Here is a 17061-nt window from a genome sequence, read left to right as displayed (position 1 = left end):
GAGTGGAAGAGGATTGAACAATGTTTCCATGTTCATGTTGTGTGATTGATACTCAAGAAAAGTGGTCATGAGGACTTGAGCCTCTCATCATCTATCACCAAAGGAAATAGTGAAGAAAAACCATTGGCATAGACTACTGCAATAGATAGAAACAAAGACTAAAATTAGGGTTGGCAACCTCTGTGTCTCTGCCCTTTAGGGTAATCTGCTGGCGGGCCATGAGATGTTTTGCTGACTTTGACCGTCCTCAGACACGGCCTCACACAGTTCCCAGTGCTTGTGATTTGCCATTCCCCGCCAATTGAAGCTGTGGGAAGTGACAGCCAATGCATCCCTGGAGCCTGTGCCTGTTCCCACAGCTTCCATTGACTGGGAACAGCATACTGCGGCCACTGGGGAGCTGCCAGAGGAGCATGGGCCTGCAGACAGTCAAGGCAAGAAAAATGTGTCTCAGCCTATCAGTGGTTTACCCTGCTGGGTAGAGAGCCAAAGGTTGCTGAAACCTGACAAAGACAAAAGTCGTGTTTCTTTGGGTTTTGTCTAATCTAGGAATGTTAGATAGCATGTAGTTGAATAGTTGTGTGACGGCATCAAATTTTAGTGGTTACACAACTATTCGATAGCCCTTAGGGGAGGGGCCAGCAGCCAATATGCTCCCAGCTTGACTTCCAGGGAACCACCTGCCACCCTGCACTACTGCCTTGCTATGAGAGACAGCAGCATGCGGTGGCAGGTGGGAGCTGATTTGTAAGGTGAGCCAGTTTAAAAACCAGCTCCCTGCACAGACCCACTCCTGCCTGCTGCCCCGTGTTGCTCCCTCTGATACAGAGGCAACAGTGGTGTGTGGCAGCAGCCCATGTCTGTGGGGAGCCTAAGCTCTCTGCAAACAGAGGCTGGCCCAAGGTCACCATAGACAGAGGCTGCTTCATGAGATGCAGGGAAGCCTGTCTGTAGGGAGCTCGGAACCCTGTGTACAGGGACTGTTTCTGTGGCGCAGCCTCCTCTGACATTTCTCCTCCCTCCCCCCCACTCCCATGCCTCGGCCTCTGATAGAGCCGGGGTGGGGGAGGGCGGCAGGCAGCTCCACGGAGCTGGTTTTTGGGGAGCCGGCGCTCCCCCTGAACACTAGCTGCACCTCAGCCCTTGCTGTCTCTTGATACAGAGAGAAGTGGGGGGAAAGGGGAATGCATGTAGTCAACAGGATTAATTGACGATCCTAGGTTTATCGGTTAACCGTGTTGTCATCTACACATTGACATCTCTATTCTAATTCTAGTAAGCCTTTATGAAAAAGGGGTCCACAATTTACCTTCAGATTTAATGCATAGTTGGTGACTAGTACAGATAACCTCATCGTGAGATAAGGATCTTTGCCTATATAACCCAAACCTGATTGGATGATATTGTAGAACAGATTTTGGCAAACTAGGTCCAGCTGGGTTTTTAAAAAGCTGTATGTGGTGTTTCTGCCCAAGAAACCAATACTTAATGTTGGCAATCGTGCTAAGTACTTTTAAGAATCAATATATGTTTTTAGGGAAAGGACAGAGGAGCAGCTGCTTTGATTTTAAAATTGAAAAATAAAATTCTAAACATTATAGTGGATGATTTCCTGTTCTGGAACTGATCTTTACCAAACAATCATCGAGTTAAACAAATATATTTTAAACAATGTATAGAAATAGTAGGTATCATAGGATTTTATTAACTTTTAAAAACGGATAGTCACTTCCTTTGAAGAGAGTGAACTAGTAATTAATATGATGACCCACATATATGGATGTAAGAATATGTATACAGAATTAAAATACAGGACTATGTAGCACTTCAAAGACTAACAAGATGGTTTATTAGATGATGAGCTTTCATGGGCCAGACCCACTTCCTCAGATCAAATAGTGGAAGAAAATAGTCAAAACCATATATACCAAAGGATACAATTAAAAAAAAATGAACACGTATGAAAAGGACAAATCACATTTCAGAACATTTCTATCACTATACAGAATTACTACATCTTGTTGCATAATCTGTGCAAGCGTTGGATTTTTGTTAACTTTCTATCAGTATTGATCATTTCATTTTTCTAATTGAGTTCTAAAACTGCTAACCAGTGAAAATATTAGAAATTGCTAGCAGCCAATGAAAACATTAAGCACCTCTCCATGTACTTTGCAAATACAGGCAGTCCCCGGGTTACATGGATCAGACTTACATCAGATCCCTACTTACAAACGGGGTGAGGAAACCCCGCACTAGCTGCTTCCCCCCAGCAGACCATGGAGATGTGAAGCTAGCGCGCCCCCCCCCCCCCCCCCAGCAAACCAGGGAGACGCAGAGCGGCTTTTCTCAGCAGACACCTCAGCTTGAGAATAAAGGACTGAGGGAAGTGAGGTGTGGGAGAATAAAACTGAGGTCTGGAGAAATGTTTGGCTCGAGTTTCCCCTACAATATGTACTAGTTCCGACTTACATACAAATTCAACTTAAGAACAAACCTACAGTCCCTATCTTGTACGTAACCCGGGGACTGCCTGTAGATTTTCTAACATTAACAGTATCCAGTTTTCCTCATGGTCTTAAAGCTTAAATAAAAAGTCAGATGATACAGGCAGAATGGGCCATCGCAGCTCAAAATGAAAGCTGCAAAGTTCCTCAACTATTTAATTGTTGGTATATAATTTATATTGGGGTTTTTTTGCATTGTAACAAATGACTTAAAATCAGTATTGTATTACAGCTGTTATATGAGAATTTAAATCTTTTGAATCTTGTAGGTTGAACAGTCAAAAGTCTTAATCAAAGAAGGTGGTGTTCAGTTACTACTCACAATAGTTGACACACCAGGATTTGGAGATGCAGTGGATAATAGCAATTGGTAAGAGCTAACTTTATGATCTCCCAAAATAAATTTGAATAGAATTGTCCTTGTGGTGATCAGTAGGAATGTAAACGAGTAATCAAGTATACAACTAACTGATAAGCCTGGGCAACTCATTTATCGGTTAATCGTATCAACTCTCCCCTCCCCCTCCCCTCCCCACTGCCTCTGATACAGAGGCAACAAGCAGGAGGGAAGCAGGAGCCAGTGCTGGGGGGAAGACAGCTTAAAAGCCAGTTCTCCCCACACTAGGCAGCAGTAGAGAGGCTGGGAAGGGAGCACTGTGGAGCCGGTGTTGAGGAGAAGAGGATAGAGAAGGCAGCTGTGAAGCCGCCCACTGCTCCTGTCCCTGGGGGAGGGGGGTCCGAGCTCTCTGTGAACAGAGGGTGCTTCACGGCATAAGCTCCTGTCCGTGGGTGGTCCCAGCTCCCCATGGGCCAGCCCAGATTGCTTTGGACAGAGGCTACTTCACGGCAGCCTCACCCCGCTCCTCTAGCAGCCTCTGTCCATGAGGAGCTTGGATCCCTATGATGAGGAGCTAGGGCCACCCCACACTGCTACCTTGGTATCAGAGGCAGCAGTGTGGGGTGGCAGCAGTTGGTCTGTGTGGGGAGCAGGTTTTTAAACTGGCTCCCCTTACAGACCGGCTCTGCTTGGCATCCTACGCTCTTGCCCCTGATAGCAGCAGGGGGCTCCCAGGAATGGGGTCAGAGCGCACTGGCTGGTGGCTCAGCCCCTGGTGACTATAGAATAGTCAAGTAACCAATCAGAATAGTTGAGTAACCGCATTAATTCTATTACCTGCTAGCTAACTGATCACTAGGGATGTAAATATCAATATTCATTTTAAATATGCTTCTTTTTCTTTTCAATCATAAGGTTTGCTTTTTAAGCTTTGCATATATTTTGTATTGGTAGTAATTCCCTATAGGCCAGTAATCTTATTTTAAAAGTTGGGCTGTCTATTGCCATTTTAATTTGGTTTAAATGCTTTTAGCTTCTCTAAATAGCTCTAATGTGAACAGAAATTTCAGCCTTTTGTGCATTATTAATGCTCCCAGTAATCTGAAACTAACTTATTTCTATGATGGTACGTGATTGATAATTCTTTGACATCCTATAAAGCAGGGCTACTCAACTTTGAAAACTCCAGGAGTCACAATGATACCCATAGCACGTGCCAACGGACGCAACTTAAGCACAGTTGCAAATACAGCCGGTCCCCAAGTTACGAATGGGTTAAGGACCAAAAACTTGGCCGTAACTTGAAATGTTGGTAAGTCGGACCCCATTGAGTTACGACTGCGCTGTTCATAAGCACGGGTCGCGTTCGTAACTCGGGGACTGACTTTATAACCGTTTAATGCAGTGGTTCCCAAACTTTTCAGCATCATGCCCCCTTTTTGATTTTTGAGAAACCCTCATGCTTCCTCCCTCCCCCAGCAACAAAACTTGTTGAGCAAAAAAAAAGGAACTGACAGGCAAATAACAAAAATAGCAAGGGGATTGACCTGGGCAGGGAGGAGGAGGAGAGTGTCGCCTTGCGGCGCCCCTCTTCTCCCCCCCCGAATTCCTTCACCACTCCCCAGTTTGGGAACCCATGGCTTAATGGGAGGTTTGGTCGTAAGTGCAAACGGTCATCAATCAACCTTTTGTAACTCGGGGACTGGCTGTATATGCAAATAGCTTCTTTCATACTGATAGGCATGAATACAAAGATTAAGGCAAGACTACACAACACGCAGGTCCCATTTAAGTCAGTTGTGCTAGTATTAATATAATGCAATATTTACCTGATTTCCACTCATGTGACAGCAATTTTAATGAGCAATGACAGTTCAGCAATTTAACTACTAAAACACACATCAACAGAAGACCATTATATTGATTACTGCCCCAGCATAGACCTTTCTCACCCTTGTCTAGCTGCATGGCTCCGCCACTGCTTTGCCACTTGCCTCTTACTGCCCCCAGCAGCTCCTGTGCATGCACTGACATGGCCTGGCTCAGGAAGGCGCTGCCACTGTGGCAGACACAGCAGGCGTGCTTTGCCACTGCCTTTTGCTGCCCCGCCCCCCGGCTGGCCGGCAGCTCCCACACACATGCGCAGACGCGGCTCTGCTCATGGAGAGGCATTACTGCTGTGGCAGACATGGCAGGCGTGCTGTGCTGTGCCTTTTGCTGCTCCCCTCCCCTGTCAGCCAGCAGCTCCCATGCATGTGCAGATGCAGCTTTGCTTGCAGGGATGCACTTGCACTGTAGCAAATGGGCAGACATGCTCTGCCACCACCTCTTTCCACCTCCCCCCCTTCCGTCCGGCAGCTCCTGCGCATGTGGCTTGGCTCAAAGCTGTGCAGCTTGGCCCTCGGCTTGGAACTACTGCTGGAGCCCCAGCAATGAGGCAGGCAGGTGGCTCATGAAGCAGCTCAAGGCACTGCGGGCCACATGCAGAGAGGCCATGGGCCACATTTTGAGTAGCTCTGCTAGAAAGTATATTCCTTTAGTAACTGTTGACAGTGGATAGCTGTGTTTAAAGGAATTTTCAGTGGACATGTGGACTGTTTACTTAAATATATGATGTTTATTTGTTTTTTAAGAGTTGAATGATCTTTTAAAGTATTTAATCTTCTATTTCCCTTCTTTGTACAATGCTTACAATATTTTAGTTTATATTGTGCTAATATTTCAGAAATACTTGCAGTTCGTGTAGTTAGTTTGAAATCCTGTTGACTATAAAAACCTTGCTAAATATAATCTTAATTTCTTCATTAAGGAATGCATTGATTAACATTTCAAATTAAAAAGAGAGCTTCATTATTTTAAAGCAGTTTAGAATAGAATTTATCTACTTTCCTCCTACATTTACATTTTTCAGTATTTTTAAACTAGATAATGCTATAGCAATATTGTGCGTACTGTTTCTGTTTTCAGTAAAATCAGTGTATGTGTATCTCAGAAATTGATATTCAATTAATGTGAATATGTATAAATGATCTTACAGGCTTTTATTTATGTACACTCTGTAGTTGGCAGCCTGTTATTGACTACATTGACAGTAAGTTTGAAGACTACCTGAACGCAGAATCCCGTGTGAATCGACGTCAGATGCCAGATAATAGGGTGCAGTGTTGTTTATACTTCATTGCTCCTTCAGGACATGGGTTAGTATCTTGATATTTTAATGTGCATTTCCTCCCTAATTCTATCTCAAAATACACTTTTAAACTTTGACATTCCAGAAATATACAAAATTCCAGGTCAGGAGTATTCAAAATAAGCTACTGTTAGGTTTATAAGAAAAGAAGCACATGGGATCTTTTTAGGGGAAAAGGCAATATGCCCTGTTTCTTGAGAATGCAGTAGAGAAGCAGTTAGCATATGCTCTATAAGGGAGGCGCACGCACGCACACACACACACACCTTTACAGATGGTGCATAGTTACTAGACATGGCTCAAGTCAGTCTTACTGGCCAGGCAAGGCTGACTGAGGAGTTGGGGGTCTTTTGATTGCGATTCGAGTCTCCTCCAAGGTTTGGCTTGCAGAACAAAAACCCAGAGTTCTAATGGTCAGAGCTCCTCTTCTTATACATATAAAATTCCCATTTGGGTCTATGGATATTGCAGTGTCTTGCTGCAGTCCTCCATCGTTAAGAGATGTTCTCCAGAGTTACCCTTTGATGGTTATTGATTCCCATCTTTGTGTCTCAGTCTTGGTGGGGTCTCTGCCTGTCTCCAAGGTTGTCAATGCTGCCAATTTAATTCAGCCTCAGACGCAAGGGATGTTTCCTGGTTATCTTTAAGATTTCCACTTCTTTCTTGACCATCTGGCATGTTCGATGGTTGTCGCACTCACACCAAACAATTTTACAGAGTTTCAGATAAGATTAATAATTACTTAAGGGAATAGTAAAAGAAAGGAATCTTGCACAACTTAGTTTGTGATGCAGACAAGGGGTACAACTTAATTTGTAAAGCTAACAGAAATCAAGGCCTTGCAGTAAACATAATCTAATCTTGAAAAACTGGGAAAAAGAAGCATACAGAACTTATAAGCAAGTAATTATACATCAGATCATTATGCATCATACTTATAATCTCATTAGCAATATTAAAATACCCATTTTTGCTACACTACAAGCCATGTTTAATTTCATTGGGGTAATTTGGCTTGTCAAATAGTAGTACACCAGACTGGTTGTAAATCGGAATACCAAGAAAAATATGGTCAGTTTATCTGTTTGTGAGTGTTGCTATGTCTTTTATTCCTTAATGCCATTTCTGTATTAATTATCATTCAATTTATTAAAATTGTCCCTATCATCTGACCTAAACGGGACCAACACATGGTCCAATTACCGAATATGTCAGTTGATATGGACTCTACTGTAGAGAGCAACGGAACAGCTGATGCTGCTCCTGCCGGAATGAAGCTTCCCTGGCAGAGCAGCATCAGCTGTTCCCTCGCTCTCTAGGAGAAGCTGCTGCCGCTGCCGAGATGCTTCCAGGCAGGAGCAGCAAGCGGGGCCGTTCTCCCGGCCCGCACTGTATCCAACCCTGCAGTTCCCAGGGACAAAGTCCCCGGGAGCTGCAGGGTCGGATAAAGCGGAGTATCGGACTACCAGGTGTTGGTTAATCCACTGTAAATATTTGTGGTTCATATTTGCCATAAATTTATATTGGAATTATTGTGGCTTTTGTTCAATGAGTTGAAAACCCCTGCTGCTGAAATTCTGCTTTCATTCACAGATTTCATTATGATTCAAAGCTTTCATCCACTCCATCTTATTTTTAATTTGGTCACACTTCTCTCTAGTGGGTGGGAGAGAAAATTACTTTATGTACTTGATATTGCCTCATGTTTAATCTCAAATCAGAGGTGTGCGTGGTAGGGATGTAATAGTGTAGTTGATTAACCAATAAGCAAAAGCTTATAGGTTAATGCTATAGACTATGCACATTCCTCCACCCCCTCCCCCTGTCACTAAATTTTTTTAGCAGGCTGGCCAGCAGCCTGGCTCAGTCCCGACTTGTGCTGGGTCCAGGACCTAACCCTGCTGCAGCTCTGCATTTAAAGTGTGCTAGGAGTCAGGCGGGCAGGCAGCCTGGCTCATGCCAGGTCCGGGGCCTACCCCTGCTGGTCCAGATTGCACCCCAGAATGTGACACTGCTCCCCTAAATATAATTGAATCAAGGAGATTTAAGTATGCTCAGAGAATATAAAATGGCCAAAGCCTAGTTAACTTTTTTCTTTTTAAAAGGAGAATGCTGTATCTGTAAACTCACTCACTTCCTACCTGTTTTTATGGTGTTACATGGTCAGAAAAGAATGGCCATACTGGGACAGACCAAAGGTCCATCTAGCCCAGTATCCTGTCTTTCAACAGTAGCCAATGCCAGGTGCCCCAGAGGAAGTGAACAGATGGGGTGGATGAGAGTTTTGCGGGGACCAGGGCACGGGGCCTATTGAATTTCGCGCATGTGCCATGGCCACAGCCAACAGGTAGTAGCACATGCGCGGGCCTATTGAAGCCCGGGGCAGCTGCCCTGCTTGCCCTTCCCTACGTCTGCCGCTGTGAACAGAATAGGGAATCTTCAAGCAATCCCTCTCCGGTTACCGATTCCCGGCCTCTGACAGAGGCTTGGGACCCATTCCTACCCATCTTGGCTAATAGCCACTGATGAACCTAACTTCCATGAATTTATCTAGTTCTTTCTTGAGCCCTGTTAAATTCCTAGTCTTCACAATCTCCACTAGCAAGGAATTCCATGGGCCGACTGTGCGCTGTGTGAATCATAGAATACTAAGACTGGAAGGGACCTCGAGAGGTCGAGTCCAGTCCCCTGCCCTCGTGGCAGGACCAAATACTGTCTAGACCATCCCTGATAGACATTTATCTAACCTACTCTTCAATATCCCCAGAGATGGAGATTCCACAACCTCCCTGGGCAATTTATTCCAGTGTTTGACTACCCTGACAGCTAGGAACTTTTTCCTAATGTCCAACCTAAACCTCCCTTGCTGCAGTTTAAGAAGCCCATTGCTTCTTGTTCTATCTTCAGGGGCCAAGATGAACAAGTTTTCTCCCTCCTCTTCATGACACCCTTTTTAGATACCTGAAAACGGCTATCATGTCCCCCTCAATCGTTTCTTTTCTAAACTAAACAAACCCAATTCTTTCAGCCTTCCTTCATAAGGTCATGTTCTCTAGACCTTTATGCATTCTTGTTGCTCTTCTCTGAACCCTCTCCAATTTCTCCACATCTTTCTTGAAATGCGGTACCCAGAACTGGACACACTACTCCAACTGAGGCCTAACCAGCGCAGAGTAGAACGGAAGAATGACTTCTCGTGTCTTGCTCACAGCACACCTGTTAATGCATCCCAGAATCATGTTTGCTTTTTTTTGCAACAGCATCACACTGCTGACTCATATTCAGCTTGTGGTCCACTATAACGCCTAGATCCCTTTCTGCCGTATTCGTTCCTAGATAATTGCTTCCTATTCTGTATATGTCAAACTGATTGTTTCTTCCTAAGTGGAGCACTTTGCATTTTTCTTTATTAAACTTCATCCTGTTTACCTCAGACCATTTCTCCAACTTGTCCAGATAATTTTGAATTATGACCCTGTCCTCCAGAGCAGTCGCAACCCCTCTCAGCTTGGTATCATTTGCAAACTTAATAAGCGTACTTTCTATGCCAATGTCTAAATCGTTGATGAAGATACTGAACAGAGCCGGTCCCAAGACAGACCCTGCGGAACCCCACTTGTTATACCTTTCCAGCAAGATTGAGAACCATTAATAACTACACTCTGAGTACGGTTATCCAGCCACTTATGCACCCACCTTATAGTAGCCCCATCTAAGTTGTATTTGCCTAGTTTATTGATAAGAATATGATGCGAGACCATATCAAACTCCTTACTAAAGTCTAGGTATACCACATCCACGACTTTTTTGTGTAGTTCCCCTTTCTGAAATTAAATGCCACAGTGTTGGGCTGCTCAGGTTTCTTTCCCATCACAGGTATGTTAAATTCTGTAACATTCTGGTCACTATTTCCAAGTGGTCCTGTTATATTTACCACTTAGATCTGATCCTGTGTTCTACTTATGATTAAGTCAAGAATTGCCTCTCCCCTTGTGGGCTCCAGAACCAGCTTTTCTAAGAAGCAGTCATTTAAGGTATCAAGAAATTTTATCTCTGCATCCTGTCCTGAGGTGATATGTACCCAGTCATTATGGGAATAGTTGGAATCCCCCACTACTGAGTTTTTTATTTTGATAATCTCTCTAATCTCCCTTAGCATTTCATAGTCACTATCACTATCCTACTGCTATATTCCTCTTAGAATTATGGACCATTTGGTTTATTTAAGATTTTTACTTTATTTGATTCTACATTTTCTTTCACAGATAGTGCCACTGCCCCACCAGCACAACCTGTTTTGTTCTTCTGATATATTTTGTACCCTGGTATGACTGTGTCCCATTGATTGTTCTCATTCCACCAAATTTCTGTGATGCTTACTATATCAATATCCTCCTTTCATACAAGGAACTCTAGTTCACCCATCTTAAATGAATGGAGATGCCTATCTCCTAGAACTGGCAGGGACCTTGAAAGGTCAAGTCCAGTCCCCTGCCTTCACAGCAGGACCAAGTACCATCCATGACAGATTTTGCCCCAGATCCCTAAATGGTCTCCTCAAGGATTGAATTCACAACCCTGGATTTAGCAAGCCAATGCTCAAACCGCTGAGCTATCCATCTCTTTCCTCTTTCCCCCCCCCCCCCCCGGGATATTTCTTATGTTCCTACTATATTTCCAAAAAGTTTCCCCGGTTCCTAATAAATCTAAACCCCTCTTTCCTATACTATCTCATCTGCACATTGAGACTCTGAAGTTCTTCTGCCTGCCTACCTGGCCATGCACATGGAACTGGAAGCATTTCAGAGAATGCTACCATAGAGGTCCTCGGTTTCAATCTCTTTCCTAGCAGCCTAAATTTGGCCTCCGGAACTTCTCTCCTACCCTTCCCTCTGTCATTGGTACCTACATGTACTATGACCACTGGCTCCTCCCCAGCACTATACAAAAGTATCTAGAGGTCTTGAGTGATGGTGTTTTCTGGGCTCACTGTGGCCTTGTATAACTGTCATTATCAGGTGATGCACATCTTTTTATTCTGAATAAAACAAAACTCTAACGTGGGTAAAAATATTTATAGATGAGGTGTCTTTCCTTTGCCCTCTTGGCTTTAAAATTGATAAGTATTTTATTAAATACAAATTGAACTGAAATTTTAGCATTTATATGTACATGAAAAATAATCAAATTTATAACCAGATCGCCTGCTCCAACCTATGAAAAATAAACATAGGGACAGGACAAGCAAGCTCCTTCCCACTGAAGACCACCCACGCCCTCAGCAATAGCTTGAGAAATTAGATGATCCTGATATCATGCCCACTAGATTAATGAAGTGGGGCATAGTCACCCAGAGGAATTGGGATTGTGTTCTGGGATTGCATCTGTCAAAGTTGTTCCCCACTTAGGCACTCTGCAAAACAGCTTCAAAACCTTGTCTGGCACTGGTTATAAAAAAAAAAAAAAAAAAAAACACTTGTCCCCAGAATCATAATACACAGATTTTGGGGACTCGCTGCCACCATCAAGTGCGTTTTGATGCCTAAAAACCAGGGGTGAACACTTGAAATGACCTCCATAAGTACCCTTAGTTCTTTTGCCCTTAAAGAGCTTGAAAAATAAAAGAGAAAAACAAACTGCAGTCTCTGGTAGCTGACCCCTCAGTCAGAGGCATGCAGATACATACAGACCTTCGAGGACACAAGAATCAAATCCTCACCTAAGTATTTTTTATTACAAAACAAAAGATAAACTTGCAAAAGCATACTTGGTTGTTAGATGTTATGGAGCAACTAAGGAAAACAAACACAGCAGTTCAAACCAAACCGCAAAATAAAGAAAAATTACCCTGAAAGCGACTGAATTCACTTTTCCCTTTGCTTGCTTTTAATTTTCTTTGTTCAGTCCACTCCTATGTCCTGAATTCTGGGGGGGCATGGTGGTCCTGCCTGGGTTGAAATTATTCAGTGTGTCTTAACTTCTGGTTTCTCTCTCCCACACAAAGAAAGCAGGCAGGAAACCTATATCCAATTCATATATCAACCCTGTACCTTGATTGGTTCTCCCATCCCCCAGGCTGACACCAAGTTCTGGTTAGCACTCCTCCTGTTCATGACAGCATCTCTCTCATGAAAAACTTCCTAGCATTATTCCCTCCCTTTTTATTTATGCTGCTGTTACCTTGAGTTTATAGCAGCAATTTATGTTGAGATACCTCTTTGCTACAGTATATTTTCATCTCAAGTTTGGGTTACATTTTGAAGATTTTGGCTAGGACATGTAAAAATGGGCTCATATTGCCAAATAGATTTTTCTTGACCAGCTTAACATGCATTGTTTTTGTTGTATAATGGGAATTTTAGTTTTTAACACTAGCTGAAAAGTCAACACTTAGCACAAGCTATTGTATATGTGGAGTTAAGTACCTTTCCACAAGAATTTTTAGATTATGGCTTTGAATCCTTATAAATCTTTAAAGAAATTTAGGTTCATCTAGTATTTTAGAAAATTTCAGCCTTTGTTAGCCCATCAGGATTCAATACTACTGAATAAACTGAGATTCCAGTATTTGTTTACAAGAATAATCTGTCTTTCATAGATTTTTAAAAGTGCAGGTTGAGTTGAAATGTGCATAGCCTCTTGCTGATTTGAATCCAGTTTGCCTGCTGCTTACGTGAAGTAAATTGAATACATCCACTCATGGTAGACCTCTTCATGCAATTGCCAGTCTTTTATTCACAGTTTTGGTACTTCAGCTAACTTAATCAGCATGGAAGCTGAACAGAACTCTCAGCCCTAGATGTTTTAGGACAGGACTGGTTATTTTGTTGGAGCTCGGAAGCATCCACTGACCTCAGCTAATCCAGTATAAACTTTTTTATTAATGTTAATTTTTATCCTATCTATACATGTTATGAAACAGAAGAACACATTCCCCAGATACATTCTTGTTGTATTAATGTTCGAGATGTAGGTGTTTTGTCATAATGCCTCAGACCTGTCTTTGTCAATTACATCTAAAATGTAAAATATCATGGTATCAAAAATATAAGAAATAAAATGAAAGTAACAAAGTTTATTCTTTGATACCCACATTGATAACTATTTTATTGAACAATCCTTTCGGTGAAGAATGTACAATTGTACTGTTGACATTAAATTCTTGCTCTCTCCAGAATATTGAATTAAATTGAGCTCATTTGTTTAAATTGGGAACCACTTGTAACTGTAGAAGTACATTTTAATTTAACTTTTCAGTTTTTTCCAAATAAATGAGAGGACCATTCAAGTGCCGTAGTGTTATTGATAGGCAAGCGAACAGTCTCTGAATTTGACCTACTGCTCTCTAGGCTAAAGGGGGATGGAGAACATTGCGAAGTATCTCTTGGGGGAGAGGAGATGAGAGCAACAGAAGTGAATCTAACTTAAGGAGTAGGGAGGGGGTGTGACCCAGCTATTCTCTGCTCTTGTCCCTGCTCTAGCCATGGCCCCAGCTCCCGACTCTGCATCCATCACTGCCCCTGACCACGACTGAACACTGAGCCCCACCAACAGCGTTGGCCCCTGACTGTGGCTCCACCCACATTCCTATCCACAGACTTAACCAGCTGTATTCTGGTTGCGTTCTCCCATCTGTTCCACAGGGGCCATGCCACCTGAACCCTCCTGCTCCTGATTCCAGTGGGGGTAGGGTGGGTTTAGACAGGAATAAGGGGAGCTGTGACCCTAAGAGTTTAGGATCCCCATCTTAGATTATAGGCATATCTTTGACACATTCTGAATGGGGATGTATAAAAACCCATTTCATTAGTTAACTGGTTAAATGTTGTGTTTAACTGATTAACCAATTAAATGGGGTGAGCAGGGGGTTGGGTTGGAGCCCCCCACCATGGATGGATGTTGCTCTGGGTGAGCTAGCATGCTCCTCCTGCTGGTGGCATGCCTGGACATGTCCACTTCAGAAAAGGCTTATCTGGATGGGCTGGAGCACCCCCTGTGGCATGCTCTCGGGGGTGGAGTAGCCCCCTGCCTACAGTGGCGGTTAACTGTAACCAGTAAGCCTAATGCATTAAGGTGATGTTGAATGGTTAAACATTCACATCCCTAGGTTTGAATGGAGATCAGGTCCTTGGAAAACTGTTGCACCAAGAAATTTATTTGTATAGATAAAAAAGGGCTTCCTTTTCAGCTTGTGTTTTTGATGGCTCATTCCAAATTTAGGAACAGACATATTAGGTCAAACCAAAGTTCCCTCTAGCCCTGTACCCTTTCTTCTTCTGTGGCTAATGCCAGAGTTAATGAATAGAAATCATCAAGCTATCCATCCCCCATCGCCCATTTCCAGCTTGGGCAAGCAGAGGCTAGGGACACCATCCCTGCCCAATAGCCATTGCTGGAACTATCCTCCATGAATTAATCTAGTTCTTTTGAACCCCTCACAATGTCCACTGGCAAAAGAGTTCTACAGGTTGACTATGTGGTGTGCAAAGAAATATTTTCATTAGTTTTAAACCTGCTGCCTACTAATTTAATTTGGTGACCCTTACTACTTACGTTATAAAAAGGAGTAAATATTTATTTACTTTTTTCACATCTGTCATGATTGTATAGACTTTGTATTACTCCCTCCCCCAGTCTATTTTCCAAGCTGAGAAGATCCAGTCTTATTAATCATTTTTCATATGGAAGCGGTTCCATACCCCTAACTTTTATTTTTTTCTGAATCTTTTCCAATTCCAATACATTTTTGAAAATTTGGTGACCACAAAGGCTGATTTATTACATGAAGAGTTGTAATCTCAGGGGTTAGGATGCTGGAAACGTGTGCTGAACCAAGGGTCACTGCTTCATGGGACACATTCTGGAGATTCAAAACACTTCAAATGTTTTCACAACAACCTGTACTGGAAATTTGAGGTTGTTTCACAGGAGTGATGGAAGGGTTAGGACTATCCAATAAATTATCTAATAGTGCATCCTGATGGTAGGCAACATTTAAGAAGTTTCAGAGTATTTATATTATTTAAGTCTTTTGGTTTGAAGAATGGTGGGTGGCATTAATAAATTCCTGCCATAATAAAATTAGGAAAGAATGCATGAGAATATAGTTTAGGGAGACTGCCAACTTTTAGAGCCCTGGGGGAAAATTTGGAGTTTTCATACAACAGAACTGCTTTCCCCGGACAGTCTGAAATGCTAGACAAAGCTGTGGTTTGTGTCTGAAGTTTCCCATCACCACCACTAACAAGCTCATCTCTTTCCACGATTGTAACTTCTATGATGGTTTTACCAGGCATAGAAAAACAAATGAAAAATGAATTTTGTATTATCCATATTATGACATAATGACAGTTGGTGGTCTCCCTGGTTGAGGGACCTAGGCTTGGAATAAACAAGTGTATTTCTGAATGTTGTGTGTGAAGATTTTTGGTAATGCTATGTAAGGAAGTTTGCTTTTTTTTTTTCTTTTAGTCAATACTGTGGCTTCTGTCTTATCCGAAGAAAATAACTTGAAAATTATTTTATAAAATATAAAATGGAACATTTTAGAATTGATAGACTTGGAGTTCATGCTGCAGTTAACTCTTCTGCAAGATTAAGAAACCTATGGCCCACATTTTATATAAATGTGCAAGAATATTTCAGTTTCTAGTCTCCAGAATTTTCTTTAAAGCCTTGCATCATTAAAGTGAACAATAGCCTATTGCTGTTGTTAAAGAACATATGCAGTGACTAGTGCACTCATTAATTTTACTTCCAGTAAGTTATTTACAAAGTGCACTCAGGACTGTTTGAGGCACATATGAGCTGTACATTTAGAGAGAGTAGTCTGAAACGCTACATGAAAATCAAAGTGGGTATAATTAATTGCATTTTGGTCAAGGGGAGTCCTATTTTTGAAATAATGAGTGATGGGATGGATCACTGGATTACCCATTCTATTCATTTTCTCTGGAGTACTTGGCATTGGCCACTATTATAAGACCAGATACTAGCCTAAAGAGACCTTTGTTCTGACCCAGTATGGCTGTTCTTTTGTTAAGTTTGAGAAGTGCTGTGGAAAACAGAGCATAACTTTTTTTAGGGATCTAATGCTCACTGCTTAAAAGAATGAAATTACAAGACCCTAATGCTGTTTTTCAGACTTAAGCCTTTGGATATTGAGTTTATGAAGCGCCTGCATGAAAAAGTGAATATCATTCCACTTATTGCCAAAGCAGACACACTTACACCTGAGGAATGCCAACAGTTTAAAAAACAGGTGAGTCGAAAGATTTATATGTTTACAGTATAGCCTGACTTAATGCTTTGGTTTCCATGCAGCTAATGAAGTTTAATTGTTCAAATACTTAAGAGTAAACTCTGAAGCAGTATCTCAGATGAAAAACTCTAACATATATCACTAATTTTTTAATATATTGGTGGAGTGATCTTCTTAAGGGGGAGCTGTTAGAAGTGTTGTGTGATTCTTGATGAGTGAAATATTTCCACTGAATTTGTATCTTTAACAATGGAAGCAAAAAAGGGAGTTTTTGAAGTTGAATTATAAAACAAAGTTAAATAATACTTGTTTTTAACATTCTCCTTTGTTGTTTGGAAATGTTAGAAATTAAGAGCATGAAGCCATCAAGACGAAAGAAGAGCAAGTAGCTAGCTAAAGCATTATGCATGACACGTAATTATCAGCTGCTTATCAGAGCTCCAGTATTTAAATTTAAAGCTAGAGGTACAGTTGTAATATAGGTGTGGATGCAGAATTGTTCCTGTGTACTAGATTTGTAGGGTGCACTTCTCGATGGCTACAGAATGAATCTCAAAGAGGTGATTTGTTCTTTTGGAGGGAGTGTGTGGTAAGGATGTTAAATTTAGATTTATCAACTAATCGAATAGTCAATGTAATTTGTTTTGATTAGTCGATAGGAATGCCTCCACCATTGAAATGTAGTAAGAGCCGTGCCAGCTCTTGCTACATTTCAAAGGTCGAAGTGCTGAGTGGAGCACAGCCAGTGGGGGACCCGAGCAGTCCC

General features: G+C 42.1%; 1 protein-coding gene across 3 annotated transcripts in view; it reads left to right on the top strand.

The window, feature by feature from the left end:
• The window catches only part of SEPTIN7 (septin 7), a 122517-nt gene that overhangs the window by 67117 nt on the left and 38339 nt on the right, over nt 1-17061 (top strand). For all 3 annotated transcript variants that reach the window (XM_075921751.1, XM_075921749.1, XM_089776548.1), the window contains 3 exons: nt 2777-2877; nt 5907-6041; nt 16178-16295. In XM_075921751.1, coding sequence (XP_075777866.1) covers nt 2777-2877; nt 5907-6041; nt 16178-16295 — 354 coding nt within the window. The remainder of the gene's footprint in view (nt 1-2776; nt 2878-5906; nt 6042-16177; nt 16296-17061) is intronic.

The sequence above is a fragment of the Pelodiscus sinensis genome, chromosome 2 (genome assembly GCF_052426305.1).
Source record: "Pelodiscus sinensis isolate ZL-2025 chromosome 2, ASM5242630v1, whole genome shotgun sequence".
Classification (NCBI taxonomy): Eukaryota; Metazoa; Chordata; order Testudines; family Trionychidae; genus Pelodiscus; species Pelodiscus sinensis.
This window is presented reverse-complemented; position numbering and strand designations above follow the sequence as displayed.